This window comes from Phyllobates terribilis, unplaced genomic scaffold (assembly GCF_046119375.1).
Source record: "Phyllobates terribilis strain yellow unplaced genomic scaffold, ASM4611937v1 Scaffold_9__5_contigs__length_417890890, whole genome shotgun sequence".
Classification (NCBI taxonomy): domain Eukaryota; kingdom Metazoa; phylum Chordata; class Amphibia; order Anura; family Dendrobatidae; genus Phyllobates; species Phyllobates terribilis.
In genome coordinates, this window is record NW_027362769.1 from 70975650 (window position 1) to 70997488 (window position 21839).

At 46.7% G+C, this 21839-nt stretch overlaps 1 protein-coding gene across 2 annotated transcripts in view; it reads right to left on the reverse strand.

The window, feature by feature from the left end:
- Positions 1–17938, reverse strand: part of LANCL1 (LanC like glutathione S-transferase 1) — a 52465-nt gene extending 34527 nt beyond the window's left edge. The window contains exons 1-3 of one of the 2 annotated variants that reach the window (XM_073646610.1): positions 17832–17938; positions 16417–16507; positions 3303–3420 (exon numbers count right to left, since the gene is read on the reverse strand). In XM_073646610.1, the coding sequence (XP_073502711.1) occupies positions 3303–3420; positions 16417–16500 (202 nt within the window). In that variant the 5' untranslated portion in view covers positions 16501–16507; positions 17832–17938. Of the gene's footprint in view, positions 1–3302; positions 3421–16416; positions 16508–17733 lie in introns of both variants that reach the window. The other variant, XM_073646609.1, reaches the window with a different exon arrangement.
- Positions 17939–21839: the final 3901 nt, after the last annotated feature.

Below are 21839 nucleotides of genomic sequence, written 5' to 3' on the forward strand. Positions count from 1 at the left end.
GAACCTGTCATGTCCTATCTACCATCTACACCGCCCTTTTTCCATTAAAATTGGTAGTGTTCTAATGATTTTATAATATTTTGTTACTTATATCCTACCTGCTGTGTTCAGTCATAGGTGTGTGATCCTCATATTCAGTCAGGGGCGGCGCCGCATTCAGTCACTGCTGGCACCGCCCACGTATTTTAAATTTACTCTCGGTGAGCACCGATATTTGTGGGGCGCATGCGCCATTTTACATGTCTGGCTTTGGGTCCCCGCATGTGTGCAGTGAGGCTGTGTACTTCGCAGCATCATTGCGCATGTGCTATGACCCGCTGATCCGCGCGCGTGAACTACGCAGTCTCACTGCACACGCGGGGGGGGGATCAGCGGGTCATAGCACATGCGCAGTGAAGCTGCGAAGTACACAGCCTCACTGCACACATGCGGGGACCCGAAGCCGGACATGTAAAACGGAGCATGCGCCCCACAAATATCGGTGCTCACCGAGAGTAAATTTAAAATATGTGGGTGGCGCCAGCAGTGACTGAACACTCTGCTCACCCCTGACTGAATATGAGGATCACACCCCTATAACTGAAAACGAGCAGATAGGATATAAGTAATAAAATCATTTTATAACATTACAACACCACCAATTTTAAATGAAAAAAAGCTCGTTAGTGACGCACATTGCATCAGTAACAAAGCAGTGGGGGCAGTGTAGATAGTAGATATGACACGACATGACAGGTTCCCTTTAAAATATTACTACTTGATTTGATATTGAAAGATGTTCATACATACTGAATATTGGTTATCCACTTTGGTTTTATGTAATCTTAACCTTTTCAATACAATGTTATTTTTCTGAAAAATGTTTTAATAAAACAGATTGAACATAAAAAAAGTAATTTGGGGCATAATTACCGTATATATACTCGAGCATAAGCCGAGGTACCCAGTTTTACCACAAAAGACTGGGAAAACTTGACTCAATTATAAGCCGAGGGTGGAAAACGCAGCAGCTACCGTTAAATTTCCCAATCCTGGCATGCATGCACCCCTCCAATCCTCGCATGCATGGCACCCCTCACCCCACAATAATGTATGGCCCCATCACTGAACACATAAAATAAACACTACTAAAAATACTCACCTTCTTTCCTCACCTCTGCTCCAGCGCTGCGTCCTGTTCTGCCAGCAGCTCATGTCAGCATCTGAGCATCTCTCAGAAGCAGATGCGAGCTACCAGCATATTCACTCCTCTCCATGCCGGGACTATGGGCGTGGAGAGGAGCGAATATGCATTCTCTTTAGTAGCGGGCACTGTCAGCAGGAGCTGTGGCTCAGCGCTCCTCCTCTGTACCAGCTACTAAAGAGAATGAATATTCATTTCCCTTTAGCAGTGGGCACATGAGGTAGCAGCAGCCGCTATTGCATGTGCCCCGCTCCTAAGCTGCCGCAACCCCCTCTCCCCCTCCCCACTATCCACCAACAGAATTTCTATATACTCGAGTATAAGCCGAGGGGGGCTTTTTCAGCACAAAAAATGTGCTGAAAAACTCTGCTTATACTCGAATATATACGGTATTTTTCTTTTTTGATGAATTAGACTTTTACAAATGCTGCACAAGGAATGTTTATTTTTTACATTTTGCCATTTTTTTTTTCAAACTGGAAATGGGGATAATTCAAATTACTATTTATAGTATGAAAAACATTAAAAAAAAGTTAATTTTTCAATTTCCTTAGGAGACTTGAAAATAGTGAAAATTGCTGTCTTCTATGAAGCTTAGCCCGTGGCTAAACTTCACAGAAGTACCAATATGGTAGTCGCAGGTTTTAAGCATGGACTGAGGTGAGAATTTTAAATGGCTGCTGTCAGGGACTGATCGCTTCTGTTAGGGTATGTGCACACGAAGCAGAAATGCTCAGGATTTTTTCCTGAGCGTTTCTGCATCTCCCTGGCAGAAAAAAACGCATGCGGATTGTACATGCGTTTTTCCTGCCAGGGACATGCGGAAATGAAGCGGTCTTCACATGCATTTCCACATGAGGGTTGTCAAGCGCTTTCAAAGCGATTTTAGCATCACTTGGAAAGTGCTTGTCAACTTCACACTATATAAATCCATGCAACCAGCATGGATTTATATAGTGTGTGAATGTCAAAAAATAAATATATACTTACCCTCCGATGGCCCCCGGTGTCCTGCTTCCCTCCGTCCCGGCTGCCGGCAGTGTAAGACTGAAGGACCTGCCGACGTCAGCGTCACGTGACCTGTCACATGACTGACGTCAGCGTAGGTCCTGCATTCAACCACGCAGTGCCCGGGAAGCCAGGAGGACGCAGCGCGGGACGCCGGAAGGCAAGTGTGTATATATCTCATCCAGACCCGGGTACCATCCGCACATTAGAACGCATGGAATGCGCATCTACATATACAGTGATGCGTAATCCATGCGGTCTAATGCAAGTCAATGGCGGCGAAAAAGCAGCGATTCCGCAAAATTAATGGACATGATGCAGATTTTTGATCGCAGCGTTTACGCTGCGGAAAAATCCGCATCATGGGCACAGCACATGCGGATTTCCATTGGGGAACATTGCTGCCCTTCTACCATGCATTTTTAATGCGTTTCTGCAGCTGCGGAAACGCCGCGGAAAAGCATTAAAAACGCATCCTGTGCACACAGCCTGAAGCAGATATCAGAGCCATCTCCAATCACTACTTTTACAGGCATATAACAGCTGTATAACACAGCCAGCATATTCCACGTGTGAAGTTTAACTCCATAGCATGCTCCACTAAGGCAGACCTCAACATAGACGTACAGTTACGCCCATAGGCACCAAAATGTTAAAAACTAAGTACGATTTTGAAGCACGAGCAATCAATTTGTTTTTTGTACAATAAACTTAATGGAGTTATCCAATAAGTCGTTTTATCACCGATCCACACCATAGATATTGTATATAGAAGGCAGGAAGTTACATGACCACTACTCAATTTAGGCTTCTCTTCACCGTGGTCGTGCAATGAGCAGAAACAGGGAGCTTGGGGTCCTATCAGCGAGAACCCCCTTGATCATACATTTATTATCTATCCTGTGGATAGATGATGAATGTTCATCGTGAGATAACCCTTCAAGTTTTATAACCTGGCTGAATTGCGACAATCATTAAGATCCTCGTTATAGAAAAACAATATAATGTAATAAAACATGAAATAGTCATACAGAATTTGCATAGCAATAAACACACTTAGAATAATAAAGTAAAAGCTCTAATAAACTCCTTTTAAAAAATGTATTTTTACCAGACCATCCGGTGTATACAGTGAAATCGCCACGATCTGCAGATTTTAGGCCAGCTTCCATAAACAGTAGCAGCTCTTTGATTTTATTATTCAAACGATCAATAAAAACAGGACTCAGCTTTAAAGAGAAAAAAAAAACTATTAGTTAAATCCACCAATATTAAGAAAGGGGGGGGGTTCTGTAAACACATTAGGTTGTAAAGTTGAAATACATAAAGTGAACCTGGAAACTGCAACTGAATACAATAAGTTTTTTTCTGTCAATTTCTTTAACTAAAACCAGAGCTACCCTTTTTCTTGTATAACTGCAGAAAAAAATAAATAGGTTTGGATCGCACATCCAAATATTGTGCATTGTACTATTGTAGCTAAGCTAAATTTACAAAACCGAATATGAGCTTCTTAGAGGACTTTATGATCGTAATGTATAACGCGCCAGGTATCATTTTTTCTGAAACGCGCTGGCATGGCAGTGAAAGAATAGTTTGCAGATCCCGGGGACCATAGAGATTGACGCGACTAGTCCATCGCTGCCCCCGGCTGTCATCTCCCCACAACACTCTAGTTGATTGACAGGTCTTATCCAATGTACACATATTAGACCACTGACAACATATGGTCTCCGTCCGGCGAGTCAAGCTATGTTTTCGCTGAGACACTGAAACATTTCAGAAAAATAATACATACCTGGTTGCAAACAAGCACACAGTCTCTGATTTCATAGTATAACCAGCATGAATCAAATTATAGGTTCCTTTAAACACAAAAGCTGGAACACACTTAGGCTCAGATTCATCAAAGTAATTTAGATAGAACTTTTGCCTAAATTGTGCAAAAATTTAGCAACTTTTAACATTTCCATTTACATGGTCTCAGATCTGCCAAAAAGGGCAGAACTGGAATGGGATGGGGGTGTGGTGCCAGAGCTCATCTAATTCATGACCAGCTGTGGCGTTACTTACGCCAGAGATGTTACTCCCGTCCCTCATTGCAGTGAGATTGGTGGTGAAGTGCACGCGCCACTTAATGAATTGATGGCGATAAAGTCTTGATGAATTGGAGCCATAGTGTGTATTTAACCCCTTCACGACATATGATGTAAATATATGTCCTATGTTGTGTCCCTGACTTTAATGCGGGATTTAATCAGCTGTCAATTGCCTTTAACCCCTTCACTCCAAGGCCATTTTTCGTTTTTTGTTCCACTTCTTCCCAGAACCATAACTTTTTTATTTTTCAGTCAAAATGGCCACGTGAGGGCTGATTTTTTGAAAAAAGTGCAATTCCACAGTTGATTATTTATTTATTTTTACCAGGTTCACTAAATGCTAAAACTGACCGGCCTTTATGGTTCCCTAGGTCATTACGAATTCGTAGATACCAAAACATGTATAGGTTACCGTATTTTTCGGACCATAAGACGCACTTTTTTCCTCCAAAATTTTGGAGGAAAATGGGGGGTGCGTCTTGTGGTCCGAATGTTGGGGGGGGGGGTGTGTATATTTATGTGTAGTGTGGGGGGAGCGGTATCGGTGGAGGAGCGGGGAACAGGAGGCAGCAGCCGCCTGCTGCAGCCTACACTGTCCAAGCTACTAAAGAAAATGAATATTCACTGCTCCCCACGCCCATGGGGCGTGGGGAGCACTGAATATTCATGCTCCTTAATAGCGGTATACAGTGTAGCCACGCTGCGGCTGCTGACGGCTATCTCCTGTGCCTGCTGTTAAAGGGCATGAATATTCAACCTCTCTCCACGCCCATGGGCGTGGGGAGGGGGTGAATATTCATGCCCTTTAATGAGCGGGCACAGGAGATAGCCGGCAGCAGCAGCAGCCGCAGCGCAGCTCCGGTGTGTGCCGGCTATGAAGGAGAGTGAAGTCACTGCTCCCCGCGCACACAGTTCCGGCGTGGGGAGCAGTGACTTCCGGCAGCTGATCTCTCCATGTGAGCCGCGCATGGCAGTGACGTCATGCGCGGCTCACATGGAGAGATCAGTGCAGGCAGACTGGACGCAGCGCTGGAGGAGAGAAGAAAGGTGAGTATGAGTGTTTATTTTTTTTTTTAATGTGCAGCCTGATGGGGATGAGGGGTGCCATGCATACCAGGACAAGTTATGAGGGGTGCCATGCATACCAGGACAAGGTATGAGGGGTGCCATGCATACCAGGACAAGGTATGAGGGGTGCCATGCATACCAGGACAAGGTATGAGGGGTGCCATGCATACCAGGACAAGGTATGAGGGGTGCCATGCATACCAGGACAAGGTATGAGGGGTGCCATGCATACCAGGATAAGGTATGAGGGGTGCCATGCATACCAGGATAAGGTATGAGGGGTGCCATGCATACCAGGATAAGGATGAACGGTGCCATGCATACCAGGATAAGGATGAGGGGTGCTATGCATACCAGGATGGAGGAATGCCAGGCATACCAGGATGGGAATGGGGACCACATATAAAAGAAAGGATGGGGGATATTGTCAGAATTGGGGGACATTACCCCTATACCAGTGTCAGCAGAAGACCACCTCCCCCTTAAAAGTGTATCATGACCACATTTTTTGCTTACATTTTTTATTTTTTTATTTTCCTCCTCTAAAACCTAGGTGCGTCTTATGGTCCGAAAAATACGGTAATTTTTATTTAAGTGGTGAAAAAAAATCCAAAGTTTGTTATAAAAAAAAAAAAAAAATAAAATAATCACCATTTTCCAAAACTTGTAATGTCTCCATTTTTTCGGAATCTAAGGCTGGGTGAAGGCTTTTTTTTTTTGCGTGACAACGTTTTTATTGATACTATTTTGGGGTAGATACGATGTTTTGATCGCCTGTGTCATAAAAAATATTAAGGATTCCCCCAAATCCCTCCTTCCCCCTCCCATTTGTCAAAGGAGAAGAGCTGACAATCTATGGAGCTGTCCGTATGCAAATAGCAGTTAAAAAGAAGCCCCTCTCTTCCCCCCTCCCTTATCCACCATCTATCAGAGTAAAAGAGGCTCTACGCAAATTGCAGCACAGGGGAGAGGTGGCAAACTCAAGTGGCACAGGCCTGTGATAAGTTTACACCTGGGTGAGGAGGATGCAGCTCATTAAGCTTCAAACACCATTCACAATAGCCAAGACATTTCCAGCTGCAAACTCCAGGCTTTTTGGCACTGATTTGAAATATGGAATATCGGTATCGGATATGGAAATATGGAATATCAGAAGTTCTATGATTCCAATAATAAGGGAACACATCTTTAGCAGCAGGATCAACTAAGGAACAATATGCTTATTTTTCCATAGCTGTATGCCCCTCCGGTGAGCTGTGGCGCAAAAGTACCAGAATAACGGACCGCAGCTATGCCATGTGTAGTCTCTAAGGAAAAGTAAATTGACATGATGTCATTACAGGGGATGTGTGGGCAGGCCCCCCCTTCAACATAAAAAACCCAACTGAGGGTCAGTACTCGTTGGCGGGAGGTATATATTCTTATAAGCAAGGGGTCACGTTCGCTGAACGGGCATTGGAGCGCCTCCCCTCCAGCTAAACTGAATCGTCTCTGCGATCTTTTTATTAAGTTCTTCTTTAATCCCATTTTGTGTAACTGTATATTCTGTATTGTAAATATCTCCTTTTGTAAAACCTTTTGTAAATTTTCATAAACACTGCCTCCCTTTTGGATTAAATATAAAATGTAATAGTTCTGTTTCTTTTGTCCTGTAATCATTCCTCCCCTTAACCCATATACGCTACCAGAAAGCAGGCGTCCGATCAGTCCTGTATTATATTTTAAAAATTGATCGGTGGGTTGTGGCAGTGAGTCATATTGGGTTATCGTGAAGCTGGCAGTGACCGTACAGGGACGTATACACATCTTCCATGCGTTGGAATCCGGAGGTGTGTATGCCATATGCTCTCTGCTCGCTTGCCGATAGCTACGTAGTGAATAGTCGGGATCGTGCGCGCGCGAATTCCTGACAGAGTGACGGCAGCAGTGGGATATTGTGTGATCTCCCCGGTGTCGTCCCCCAGAATCTCTGACAGCCTGTTATTGCATTTCATTGCAATGTTGCAGCGACCAAAAAAAAAAGTAATTCTGATGTTTTGTTGTTTTCTCGTCACACTGTTAACCGATCAGATTAATTATTTTTCTATATTTATAGATTGGGTGATTCTGAAGGCAGCAATACCAAATGTGTATATTTGATTTTTTTCATTTTATTTTGAATGGGGCGTGATTTAAACTTTTAGATTTTTTAAAAACAAGTTTTTTGGGGTGTTTTTTTTTTTTTTAAACTTTTCAATAGCTTCAGTAGTCTCCATGGGAAACTATAAGCTGCGATCATCAGATCACCTGTGTGTGACAGAAATGCTCACTGACTAAGAGCGCCGACAGCTGAGCAGCGCTCATAGCCTCCGGGCAATGACAACCGCCTGCAGACCCAGAGTTGTCATGCCAACCCATCGGCAACCCGCTGTCATGTGACACGGGCGCCGATGGGTGGGACTTATGACGTCCTTCTACCGCAGCCATGTTAAAATGTTGGATATTGACAGCGGCATTTAACATGTAAACAGCCGCAGGTGTTTCGCGATTCCACCCTTGGCTGTTAGGGGCACGTGACAGCTGATCCGATCAGCTGTCATGTCCCCGGAAAGGAATGGGCTCATCGGCGGAGCCCGCGCCAAAGGGAGAGACCCGACATGTGCCGTACATGTGCGGCACATGTCGGAAAGGGGTTAACAGCTGCGGGTGGATCAGAGCTCTACCCACTGATGTTAACTAATTAAAAATTGCTGTCAATCTCTGACAACAGGATTTAACACGCGTCAGGCGGAAGTGCATCAGAAAACCTGCCCATCGGCGCCACTGTCACGGGGTGGGTCGATGTTTTGTCATGACAGCCGAGGATCTGCAGAAGACCCCTGTTATTATGGTATTCATGTGTTCATAGGAGATCATCATTTCTGCTATACATAAAAGTACTGAAGCCCTGCTATGTATAGGACAGGCGATTGGATAATTGCAGCTTAAAGTCTCCTAAAAGGACTATTAAATAAAGGATAAAAAAAATAAATGTTTTTAAAAATATAAAAAAAAAAAAAAAAGTTCATATCACCCCCTTTTTGCACCATTGAAAATAAAAAAACAAAAAAAGAGGGATTTTTAGTACTCACCGTAAAATCTTTCTTGGAGCCTTCATTGGGGGACACAGGACCATGGGTGTATGCTGTTGTCACTAGGAAGTTGACACTAGGCAAAAAAGAAAAAAAGCTCCTCCTCCGCAGTATACACCCGCCTACAGGCACCAAGCTCACCAGTTAGTGGCTAAAGCAGTAGGAGGTACTTAAAACAATTAACTATGCAATGCCCAAAGGGGCACAACCGTGAAAACTAAATTAGATGCCCAACAGGGCCAACTGTACCTATGCCCAAAATCAGGGAGGGTGCCGTGTCCCCCAATGAAGGCTCCAAGAAAGATTTTACGGTGAGTACCAAAGATCCCTCTCTTTATCGCTTCATTGGGGGACACAGGACCATAGGACGTCCAAAAGCAGTCCCTAGGGTGGGAGAACAAAACAGTCTAGGTCTGACTGCAGGCAACTGCTGCCTGCAGAACCTTCCGTCCAAGACTGGCATCAGCCGATGAATAAGTGTGGACCTTGTAAAACCTTGAAAAGGTGTGGAGTGAAGACCATGTTGTGGCCTTACAGATCTGAGAAGCTGAAGCCTGATGGCGAACAGCCCAAGAGGCCCCCACCGCCCAGGCGGAGTCAGCCCTTACCCCCAGAGGGGGAGATTTGTCCGAGACGCGATATGCCTCCAAAATGGTCAAACGTATCCAACGGGCGATGGTTGACTTGGAAGCAGGGAGACCCTTGTGACGCCCCTCAGGAATGACAAATAGGGCGTCCGAACGCCGAAGGGAAGCTGTTCTAGAAAGGTACACACGTAGAGCTCTGACCAGATCCAGTTTGTGCAGGGATTTCTCCCGAGGGTGCACTGGGGCCGGGCAGAAGGAAGGCAAAACGATGTCCTCATTGATGTGGAAAGAGGAGACTACTTTTGGCAGAAAGGAAGGCACTGGCCTGAGCACTACCTTGTCTTGATGGAAGACCAGAAAAGGCGACCGACAAGAGAGGGCTGCGAGCTCTGCAACCCTCCCAATAGAGGTAACAGCCACCAGAAAAGCCACCTTCCAGGAGAGAAGAGAGGCTGAGATGTCCTGAATGGGTTCACACGGGGGCTATTGAAGGACGCTCAGGGCCATACTAAGGTCCCATGGATCCACCGGGGGGGGGGGCGATAAGGAAGTGCCAGGTGAGCCACCCCTTGCAGAAACATCTTGACCTGAGGACAGAAAGCCAAATTAAGCTGGAATAGAATAGACAAGGCCGAAAGTTGGCCTTTGAGAGTGTTTAGAGAGAGTCCCGCCTCCAGGCCAGACTGAAGGAAGGCCAAAATGACCGGTAGCGAAAAGGACATGGGAGCTAGCTGATCCTTCTCGCAGTGACGAAAAAAGGCTCTCCAGGTTCTGTGGTATATGACCGAGGTTGCGGGTTTCCTGGCACTAATTAGGGTCTGGATGACGTTGTCCGCAAAACCCGCCTTCTTCAACACTGCGGCCTCAACGGCCATGCCATTAAATTCAGAGAACGAGAACTCTGATGAAGAATAGGTCCCTGAGAGAGGAGGTCCGGACGGTCCGGTAGTCTCCAGGGGGAGTCAACGAGCAGGTTTACTTGATCTGCGTACCAGACGGGTCTGGGCCAATCCGGGGTTTAGAATTACCGGTACTCCCTCTGTCTTGATCTTTTTGACGACCCGAGGGATCAATGGTAGAGGGGGAAAAAGATAGGGCAGCTGGAACTGAGACCTTGAGATGACTAGCGCGTCCTGAGCGATCGCAAGGGGATCGCGGGACCGGGCTACGAAGGATGGAACCTTGTGGTTTAACCGAGACGCCATGAGGTCGACGTCCGGCGTGCCCCATCGTGAGCATATCTGATGGAACACCTCGGGATGAAGAGACCATTCTCCTGAGGCAAGGCCCTGCCAACCGAGGAAGTCGGCCGCCCAATTGTCGACCCCCGGAATGTATACTGCTGAGATTGCCGGAACAGTGTTCTCGGCCCAAACTAGCACTCGTCACCTCTTTGAAGATGGACTTGCTGCGCGTTCCTCCCTGACGGTTTATGCACACCACCGCCGTATCGTTGTCCGATTGTACGCGGACTGGGAACCTGGAAGAATGTCCTGCCAGTGACGCAACGTCAGGTAAATTGCCCTTATCTCCAATATATTGATCAGTAGGGAGGCTTCGTGGAGACTCCAACGACCCTGTGCTGTGTGGTGGAGGAAGACTGCCCCCCAACCGATGAGGCTGGCATCGGTCGTGACCACCTGCCAGCGAAGCAGTAGGAATGACCTCCTGTGTCTGAAAGAAGAAGGACGAGTCCACCATATTAATGACCTTCTCACATGAAGAGGTAACCTGGTGCGTCGATCTAGAGACGACGGGTTCTTGTCCCATGCCGACAGAAGGGCCAGTTGAAGAGGCCGGGTATGGAACTGGGCAAACGGGACTGCTTCCATAGCTGCCACCATTTTTCCCAAGACACTCATGCACAGGCGAAGACGGCGTGGGCTTGGGTCGGAGAGAAGGTGAATCCCCCGACTGAGAGTTTATCTTCTCCCTCGGGAGAAGGACCCGGGCATGGGTCGTGTCGAACTGCATCCGTAGAAAGGTTAAGCACTGAGATGGGACCAGGGAGGATTTGTCTGTGTTGATCAGCCAGCCTAACCGAGAAAACATGTTCAGGGTATTCTGGAGACTGTGGAGGCAGTCCCTGAATGTGGGACCCTTGATCATTAGGTCGTCGAGGTAGGGGATAATTACAATCCCCCTGGCTCGTAGAATGGCCATGACCGTCGCCATTACCTTTGTGAAATCCCTCGGGACGGAGGCAAGTCCGAAGGGGAGAGAAGTGAACTGGTAATGTGCGTTCTGGAAGGCAAATCGAAGGAACTTCTGATGTGGTGCGCCGATTGGGATATGAAGATACGCATCCTGAATATCCACTGAACATAGATATTCCCCGGCCTCCATTGAGGAGATTACCGACCTGAGGGACTCCATTCTGAAGTGCCGTACGCGTACCTGTCTGTTTAGTTGTTTGAGGTCTAGGATCGGACGTAGTGAGCCGTCCTTTTTTGGAACGATAAAAAGATTTGAGTAGAAACCCGAACACCTTTCTTGAAGGGGGACTGGAACTATAACTCCTGAGTGCAGAAGGGAGGCAACGGCCTGAAGGAAACCGGGAAGTAGAGATGGATGCGGGTGGCGGGACCTGAGAAATAGTGTTCCTGGTATGGCGTTGAACTCGATCTTGTAGCCTGAGGTCACTATCTCCTTGACCCAGGCATCCTCTATTGCCGAAACCCAAGGGTCTCGGAACAGAAGTAGACGGCCGTCCACCCCCCTGGGAGAAATCCCAGGTGGGAGTGACCCGTCATGCTGAGGAAAATCTGTTGGATCATGATCGGGATCCAGAAGGCTTGGAAGAGCAACCCTTTGCGAGCCAGTTGGGAGTGGGCCTAAAAGTAGGCTTACGTTTGTCCTGCTGTGCTGGGGTACGGTCCTGTTGAGAGGAGGGTCCTGGTTGAGCGAATTGACGAAAGGACCGGAACTGAAGGTAACGTTTCCTAGGAAAAGGGCGATTAGGTCTCGGCTGAGGAAGGGAAGTGCTCTTGCCCCCAGTGGCATCAGAGATGATCTGGTCTAATTTAGACCCAAACAGTCTGGAGCCCTGAAAAGGGAGATTTGTTAGTGATTTCTTGGAGGCCGGGTCGGCGTTCCATGCCTTCAGCCAAAGAATCCTACGTATAGCGATGATATTGCTGGAGACGCGGGCTGAACAGGTAGCGGCGTCAAGGGACGCCGTGAGGAGATATTTCCCTGCGTGGGCGATCTGATAAGCTAGGTCAGCCAGATCGTCTGGGGAAGCCCCAGTGAAGATGCCCTGCCTAAGCTGTTTGGCCCATGCGGAGACTGCTTTTGATACCCAAGTTGAGGCGAAGGAAGGACAAAAGTAGGTGCCAGCAGCCTCGAAGGCTGACTTAGCCAAGGCCTCAACCTGTCTATCTGATGTGTCCTTGAGGGAAGAACCGTCTGGAAGGGACAGTACCGTCTTAGCCGAGAGACAGGAGGATCCACAGAAGGGGACTCCGTCCATCTGCTGACAAGGTCGTGGTTAAAGGGGTATAAGCAAGTCTAACTGTTTCTTTCCAGTGAAGCGCTTCTCTGGATGCTCCCACTGTTTCTGAAAGACACCATCAAATTCTGAATGGTTAGAAAAAGTGCGTGCCGGGCGCTTGATTCTCTTGAAGGAAACGGAGTAGTCCTGAGAAGGGCTCTCGTCCTCTTTAACGTGCAGAGTCTGATTGACGGCCGATATAAGGCTGTCAACCATGTCCTGGACTCTAGAATATTGTTCCGTGTCGGATCCAGAGTCAGAATCTGATGCAGTGTCTGATCCCGGAGCGGCCTCTGGGGAAGAGGTGTGAGATGCAGGGAGCAATTTGGAGTCTGGAGAGCTGGAGGATGAGCTTGTGCGAGTCCGTTTCTGAGAACGTGCCCTCGGTCTGCCCTTAGGAGGGGGCAGAGGTGCCTGCGAATCGTCCGTTGGAACGTTCGGAGCACTGGTGGCCGTGGATAGCATGGGCAAACGTTCTGGGACCTGCACCAGAGATTGAGATACCTTGGTGAGGTCAGAGACAGACTGGGACATAGCAACAGCCCACTCCGGAGGAGGGGGGAGTTACCTCATCCTGGGCGGCAGGGGGATCTTGGGGTGCCAGCATGGTGGGAGGCTTGCTGGACGAGCAGAAAGCCGTTGTCAGACCCGTGGGCAACTTAGTACTGCAAAGAGCACAGGTGTAGTATGTGACTGTGTGAGTGGGACGGACAGAAAGCTCCCTGGGTTTGGGCATATGTGCCTAACCAGGAATACCGCAAAGGAGGGAGCCTGTGTGTGTGGAGGTGCCAGAGTGGGCCTACCCGGTTTGGAATGGGCACGGTCCCCTATCCCCCGTCAGAAAGTCCGGAGCCAGGAGCAGGGCTGCAGTGATGAGGCAGTCAGACAGAATGATGCTGCCGGAGCCAGACAGAGAGCAGCGTAGAGGGGCGGAGCCGGAGCAGTGCGTGCTGCCCTGAGCAAGCTAGGGGAGCTAAAGCTCCGACAGGCAGAAGGGATGGGGGCGGGCTTAAGAACTCGGCCGCTGATAGGCCCCCGGGATAAAAGTGGGCGTGACGGAAGAGTCATATTGCTCCTCGGCCCTGATTGGCCGGTTTCCGGGAGGGGCGTATACCCGCCGGAAAGAGTTACGCCCACCCCGAGCCACCCCCCGACAGAGAAAGCGCGGGCAGAAATGCCGTGCAAAAAAGGACAGAGAAAGGGGGGGGCGCCATACTATGCTGCGAGTCCGAGGCCCCCGGTTTGTTTCCTGATGTCCTGTGAGGAGAGGGGGCGTGGCCAAGCGCTGCTGTGTAAGTGAGCGTCGGCGGGGAAATGTGATGTCCCCAATAATATCCCAGGATTTAGGGGGCCCGCTGGTAGGCAACTCTGTGCCATAGCTGAGGGACCTGGGGCTGAGGAGGCAGCAGGGAGGGATTTTACCTTTCCTGATGACTCTTCTTCCTCTTTCCCTCTGAGGATGGACACAGGAGGTCCTCCGTGGATAGGGGGGATCCTGGCTCTTCCTCCTTCCCGCACTGACCGGTCCTGGACAGTGCAGGAGACTGTGTCAACCCCAGAATCTGGGGGAAGGTCACCGTAGTGACCACCGTCTCCCTCCCAGGCCACTCCGAGGAGGGGGCTGGGGTGGGGAATGGGCAAGGACTGGCCACCGAGAAATCACCCTGAAACACCCAAAGGTGACAGCGCATAGGTCCTGCCCAGCGGGTCCGAGAGTGGGCGATGTGGAAAATGCCACACTGCTCTCTCGGTCGCTTGAGAATGGGGATAACAGGGGACGCAGTGTTCCCTGTTAACCCTGAAGAGCTGTAACTGAAAAATAAAGAAGAAACATTAATAAAACACAACAGGGTTGGATCAGTAGGATCCAGGTCTACGTCCTACAGACACTAAGCTTAAACTGATGAGCTTGGTGCCTGTAGGCTGGTGTATACTGCGGAGGAGGAGCTTTTTTTGCCTTGTGTCAACCTCCTAGTGCAACAGCATACACCCATGGTCCTGTGTCCCCCAATGAAGCGATAAAGAAATACACATATTTGGTATCGCTGCGTATAGAGCTGTCCGATCTATCAAAATATCAAGTGAATTAATCTGATTGGTACAAGGAGTAACGAGAAAAGAAATCAAAAACCAGAATTGTGTTTTTTTGGCAGCCACAACATTGAAATAAAATGCAATAACAGGCAGTCAAAATATATCTACCCCAAAATCGTATCAATAAAAATGTTAACTCTGTGTGCAAAAAACAAGCCATCACCCAGCTCCAAAACACGAAAAATTAACATGCTACTTGTCTTGGAAAAAGGCAACAAATGCAAAAAAAAAAAATTTTCTGGCAAATTTCAGACTTTTTTCACCACTTAAATAAAAAATAAACTATTCATGTTTGGTATCTGCGTACTCGTACTGACCTGGAGAATCATAATGGCAGGTCAGTTTTACCATATAGTGAACATGGTAAATAAAAAAAAATAAAAAAAACCCACACAATTGTGGAATTGCACTTTTTTATTGCAATTTCACCACACCTTTTCCAGTACACTATAAGGTAAAATCAATGGTGTCATTCATATATACAACTGGTCACACAAAAAAACAAGTCCTCATATGGATATATTGACGGAAAGTGGCTCAGTGGTTAGCACTGCAGCCTGGCAGTACTGGGTTCAAATCCCACCAAGGACAACTTCTGCAAGGAGTTAGTATGTTCTCCCCGTGTTTGCGTGGGTTTCCTTCGGGTTCTCTGGTTTCCTCCCACCCTCCAAACACATACTGATAGGGAATCTATATTGTGAGCCCCAATGGGGACAGTGCCGATAAGGTCTGTAAATCTGTGGAATTAATGGCGCTATATAAGGGTATGTGCCCATGATGCAGAATTGAAGCAGAAAATTTCTGCAGCGTTTCTGCATGTTCTTGGCAGTAAAAAACGCTTGCGGATTTTACACGCGTTTTTACATGCGGATTTGACTTGCGTTTTTCAAATGCAATGGGACCTAAACTCCGCATGCAGAAACGCACAAATAATGGACATGCTGCGGATTTTTGTTTTTCCGCAGCATGGGCACAGAACATGCAGATTTTCATTGGAGATCATGTGGCACGGATTACCAAGCGTTTTGCAAGTGTTTACGCTGCAGAAATTCCGCAGCAAAAACGCTTGAAAAACGCATAGTGGGCACACAGCCTAAGCGAGTAAAATGAATAAAAATAAGTTATGGCTCTTGGAAGGGGAGGAAAAAAACAAAAACAAAAAAACAAATGGCCATATAGGCCTAAAAATGTACAGGCAGGTAGTTGCTAACTATGTGTCTGTTCTGCCTGGCTCAGAGTGGTCTCAGACTGTACCAAGCAGGCGATTGTAGCTTTTTCTGCTCTGTTGATGGCGCATTACTGCCGAAGTTATACTGACAGCCAGCTCCCTGTTGCCTAACTGCGGGAAGCCGGCTGTCAATCAGCATGACATTGGCAGTCACGCCATGTCGACAGAGCAGCCCGGAAGAGGAAGAGCTGCTCTTTGACTCGCGGTCAAATGAAGCAGCAGAATTGCCGGTAGGAGCGGTCCGTGACCTCTCTGAGCCAGCGCCAGGCAGAACAGAGAGGTAGGTAGCAAATACTTGCCTGTCAGCTCTTAGCCGCATGAGAAAAAAAATATAAAATAGTTCCCGAAAACTCCTTTAAATATGTCAAATTTACTAAGCCTTTTTTAGGCACTTCAGTAAAGAATTTAGAACACTGAATAAATGTGTCACATGAAATGTGCACCAGAATTCTGCCTCAATTTGAGACTGAATTTTGGCCTCTTACTTCGTATATCTGCCCAATATTTCCATCTTTAGATGTTCCCAGTTTTAGGAATTAGACTCACCTGTCCAGCCGAATTGAAGGGTGTTGATGGATCTTTACTGTAATCTAGATATAAAAAAGGATTTGGAAAGCCTCTGATATCCATGATATAACTAAGGAAAAAGAGAGAATTGATACCGTTGTTACTTGTGTCTGTCTAGTCACATACTGCTCTCATTACAGTTTCAACTATTTTCACAAGATTGAGGTGAAATGCTATGTTTTGAAAAAAATAAACAAAAAGTGTTAAAAGTGTGATCTGATAGACTAGTCTGGCTGTGACCATGGATTTTTTGAAAATTTAATTTGGACCACAGTAGCCCTTCTACGGAGACATGGTAAGATCCACCAACAAACCACGAGTCTCAGCTGTCCGTGGCGAGTTGTGTGCAGCTATTCACTATTGACTACTATTCGCTATTGTATTGAGTGGGGCCGCACATGTCTAGTCAGAATGTGGCCAGAAGGAACATGAATATCGCATACTTGCGGTCATATAGCTGCCCGTTCCTGGAGCATCCTGACAGCACATAATGTGTACCCTGTGAGGATGCACAAGTCCAGCGACTCAGCTGAGCAGGGGCCTAAAGAACACTCTCCAGACATATTGGGCGAATGGGTGCAAACAAGGTGGAAAACCAAGTTGTGAATACGACACAAGTGAATGCCCAGTCGCTTCGGGCACGTTCACACAGCAGCACTTCTCTTCCGTCTTTTGTCCCTTATAAAAGCAGGCGGTACATGGAGCCACAGAATTTAGTGGAACTATTCGCAAATCTGTGTCACCAAGACAGAAACCATTATAGTCAGCGGGGGTCTGTCAATTTCATTGATGGAGAAGAACAGAAGTAACCTGACCCTCCGGGGTTCGATCACACGGGATGGAAAATCTGCAGCAAATTACAGACCTGGCGCTGAGGATAAAAGGTACCGAAACCTGATCCAGAGAATAAAAGGCCTGTGGGTCTGACATGCAGGGTGGGAACGAAGGCCGAGGACATCGCAGCGCCCCTCTCCGCCTGCAGCGCCCCTCTCCGCCTGCAGCGCCCCTCACCGCCTGCAGCGCCCCTCACCGCCTGCAGCGCCCCTCTCTGCCTGCAGCGCCCTAGTCCGCCTGCAGCGCAGAGGAAACCAAGCCATATGAATTGGTGCAGAATTTCCAGTAGGTCCAGTGTGACTATACACAGATATGTGCACCCCCCTCTAAACCCCTCCCCCACTACTTTGCCTAGGGCACTGTAGGACCACACAGAAGCACAGGCCTGCTCTTCGGCATGGATAGACCCCAGGTCTGTGCACGGCGAGCCGCGTCGGGCCCGGTCCGGAGAACACCGCGTACCTCACAACGGAGACCAGCAGCGAGAGCGGACAACAGGAAGCACAACGTGCGCAGCGTTATCCGGAGCGAGCGAGCGAGGCTCCGCCCCTATGACGTACCGGCCGTGGCTCCGCCCACCACCCGCGGCCCTTGGCTGCTTACAGTGGAGGTTCTAGGCTGCGCTCAGTCAGTGCCGCGGCTTGGAGCGAACAGGCGAGTGCTCCCGTTATTTCAGTCCGCCTCACAGCCACAGCTTCTGCCCTGACGTTCCGGTTATCAGTGGGGTCTCCCTGTCTTTTGTCCACAGTGCTTTAGCTGCTGCACCACGGACCTCATTCACTTAACCCCTTTACCCCCGAGGGTGGTTTGCATGTTAATGACCGGGCCAATTTTTACAATTCTGACCACTGTCACTTTATGAGGTAATTACTCTGAAACGCTTCAATGGATTCCCCTGATTCTGAGACTGTTTTTTCGTGACATATTGTACTTCATGATTGTGGTAAAATTTCTTCGATATCACTTGCGTTTATTTGTGAAAAAAACGGAAATTTGTTGAAAATTTTTAAAATTTTGCAATTTTTAAACTTTGAATTTCCATGCCCTTAAATCAGAGAGATATGTTACACAAAATAGTTAATAAATAACATTTCCCACATGTCTACTTTACATCAGACACAGAATTTGATAACATTATTTCATCATATTGAATAAGTTGTCATTAGTCTTGAGTGCAAGTGCTCGCTACTTGAGTTTGCATCGGGTACTCAGGTATGCACCGTGTACTGCGTGTGCTCGAGTGACATGCTCGAGTCCCTGCCCCGCATGTTTCACGGTTATTAGATACCCCCAAAAAAACATGCAGGGATCACTCGTGCATGGCAGGCAATCCCCACGAGGTATTTTTGGCTGTATAACAGCTTCAAAACATTTGGGGGCGGAGACTCGAGCACCCGATGCAAACTCAAGTAGCGAGCACTTGCGCTCAATATTAGTCGCCATATCGTCATCTTTTTTTTTTCTTTACTTCTAAAAAAAATCCCAACCCCAACACAAGCCTAACCCCAACCCTAATACAACCCTAGCCCAACCCTAACCCTAGAGTTTATTTTTTACGCCGTTCCTCATGCTGTATAAGTGATTAGACGACTTTATTCTTTGGGTCGGTGCGATTACAGCGATACTAGATTCATATCGGGTTTTCATGATTGACAGCTGTCATACACTAAAAAAAACCTTTTTTTTTTTGCAAAGACATATTTTGAGAGCTATAATTTTTACATATTTTGGCCGCCAGAGACATGTGACGGCTTGTTTTTTGCGGGATGAGTTGATGTTTTTATTGGTGCCATTTTCGGGCGAGTGCCATTTTTTGATCACTTTCTATTCTGATTTTTGGGAGGCAGAATAAACAAAAACCAACAATTCAGGGATTGTTATTTTTTTATGCCGTTCTGCGTGTGGTAAAATTGATAAGGCAGCTTTATTCTTCTGGTCAGTACGTTTACAGCGGTACCACATTTATATTGTTTTTTTTTATGTTTTGGCGCTTTTACACACAAAACTATTTTATAGAAAAAGTAATTGTTTTTGCATCGCTTTATTCTGAGAGCTGTAACTTTTTTATTTTTCGGCCGTTGGAGCTGTATGGAGGCTTGTTTTTTGCGGGACAAGATGACGTTTTCAGCACTAACATTTTTATTTACATTCGTCTTTTTGATCGTGTTTTATTACATTTTTTGTTTGACAGTATGATGATAAAGCATCGTTTTAAGTTTTGTTTTTTTGTTTTTTTTGTTACCGTGTTCACTAAAGGGGTTAACTAGTGGGACAGTTTTATAGGTCAGGTCGTTCCGGACGCAGTGATACCAAATATGTGTACTTTTATTGGTTTATTTTTTTTTTTCATAAGATTTATTTATGGGTACAATATATATCTTTTTTTTATTTTATTATTATTTTCATTTTTAAAAAAACATTTTTACAATTTTTTTTTCACTTTCTGACATTTTTATTACTTTTGCACATTGTCCCACTATGGGACTTTCACTTTTTGCAGCCTGATGGGCTGTATAGCACAGGAATGCACCACCATCACTGTGCTATGCAGCCTGTCAGCGCTGCACAGGGAGAAGTTACTTTGATCACGCACTGCGCATGACCAAAGTAACTTCCTGCCTCCTGGTGACCCGGATGTTGTCATGATGACATCGGGTCACCATGACAACATCCGGGACCGGACTCACACGACGCGGGACGCCGGCAGAGTAGGTAAGTATCGCGCTTACCTCCTCTTGCCACTAGAATGCTGCGATCGATTTCGATCGATTTTCCCATTTATTACTGTAAAATTAAAAATAATAAACCACAATATTGCTCACCTGTCCGGCGAGAAAATAATCCATATATGTCCCACGAAGAATTCCAGCTCTGCTACATCTGGGTGGTTTGTTGAGCGGTGGCATGATGAGACTGCTCAGCAAGCCAGCCAGAACACACTGAGATAGGAGCGTGATTGCGCTCCTTCAGTGTTTAGCTCTGACATGAGAAAGGTCACCGGAGTTCATAACTGATGAACCCCAGTCACCTCACTGACTTCACTGCTTTGAGAAAGTTCCGTCTCCTATGAATGCCAGCCACATGACTACAGTCATGGTAGGTCCCCACAATCCTTGACATCCCGCAATTGTGTTGAGGTGGAGGGGAGATGTTTGTTGGCTGCTTGCGGCATCCAGTTCATGCGCTGTAAATGCAGTTGTCAGAGATTGACAGTGGCATTTAAGGAGTTAACAGCATTAAGTGGAGGTCAGCTCTTCTTGCTGAGGCCATGTCCACACACAGCATAAATACAGCAGGGTTTTCTTTTCTAGTAATAACTTGGAGGTAATAAATCTGTCCAATCATGTATTATCTACTGCCCAACAGGAAGTCCTTGGTATAGGGTTGACTTTTGTTTCAACTAATAATTTAAACTTTTTTTCTGAGGAAATTAATCCTACGTAAACTACACACTAAACCAATTGGGGATCATGGTTTGAATACTATGGTGGAACTAGAGACGATTTTCTATTTTGGAAGATTTGGAGAGAGAGAGCTTCCGTCCTCCCTAGATCTAACACATTTCCCCCCCTTCTCATTGTGTCCACAAGTAAAAATATTTAATAAACTTATAGAAGATTTCAAAGCAATCACTGGTATAAGAAAGGGTGATAACCTGGGCACATTGCATGGCATTAAAAGAATTAAAATCCCTGTGGCATGTGGTTATTAACCCCTTTTTGGCATTGTGCGTAATAATACATCCCTGTGCCCTGGGCCTTAAGGACCAGGTACGTATTATTACAACACGGCGATCGCGCCCGCACACAGGCTGTGCGGGCGCGATCGCCGCCGGGTGTCAGCTGATTCTGACTGCTGACACACGGCACTCAGTGCCAGGAGCGGTGCACCCGGCACTTTAACCCCCTAAATGCTGCAATCGCATCATTTAGCGAGTAAGCAGGGGACAAAAGCACCTCTGCTCTTGGATCGGAGACCCCGCGCTGTCAGCACGGGGTCCCGATCGTTGCCATGGTGACCCAATGTCATCATGATGACATCCGGGTCACCAGGCCCCAGCAAGTTAGTTTGATCATGCTCAGTGCATGATCAAATTAACTTGTGTCTGCAGGGCTGAAAGTTTAAAAGGTATAGCTGTGATCCTGCACTGCTATACATTATAACTGCAATCAGACTGCAGAAAGTGAAAGTCCCATAGTGGGACTAAGTAAAAAAGTAAAAAAAAAAATTGTAAAAATATTTTAAAAAATGTATATATCTTGTACCCATAAATAAGTATTATTATTAAAAAAACAAACAATAAAAGTACACATATTTGGTATCGCTGCATCCGAAACGACCTGACCTATAACACTGTCCCACTAGTTAACCCCTTAGTGAACACTGTAAAGAAAATAGACAATAAACGAAGCAAAAAGCGGTGTTTTATCATCATACCGCCAAACAAAAAGTGGAATAAAACGCAAACAAAAAGACGAATGTAACTAAAAATGGTACCGCTGAAAACGTCATCTTGTCCCACAAAAAAACAAGCTGCCATACATCTCCATCAGCCAAAAAAAGAAAAA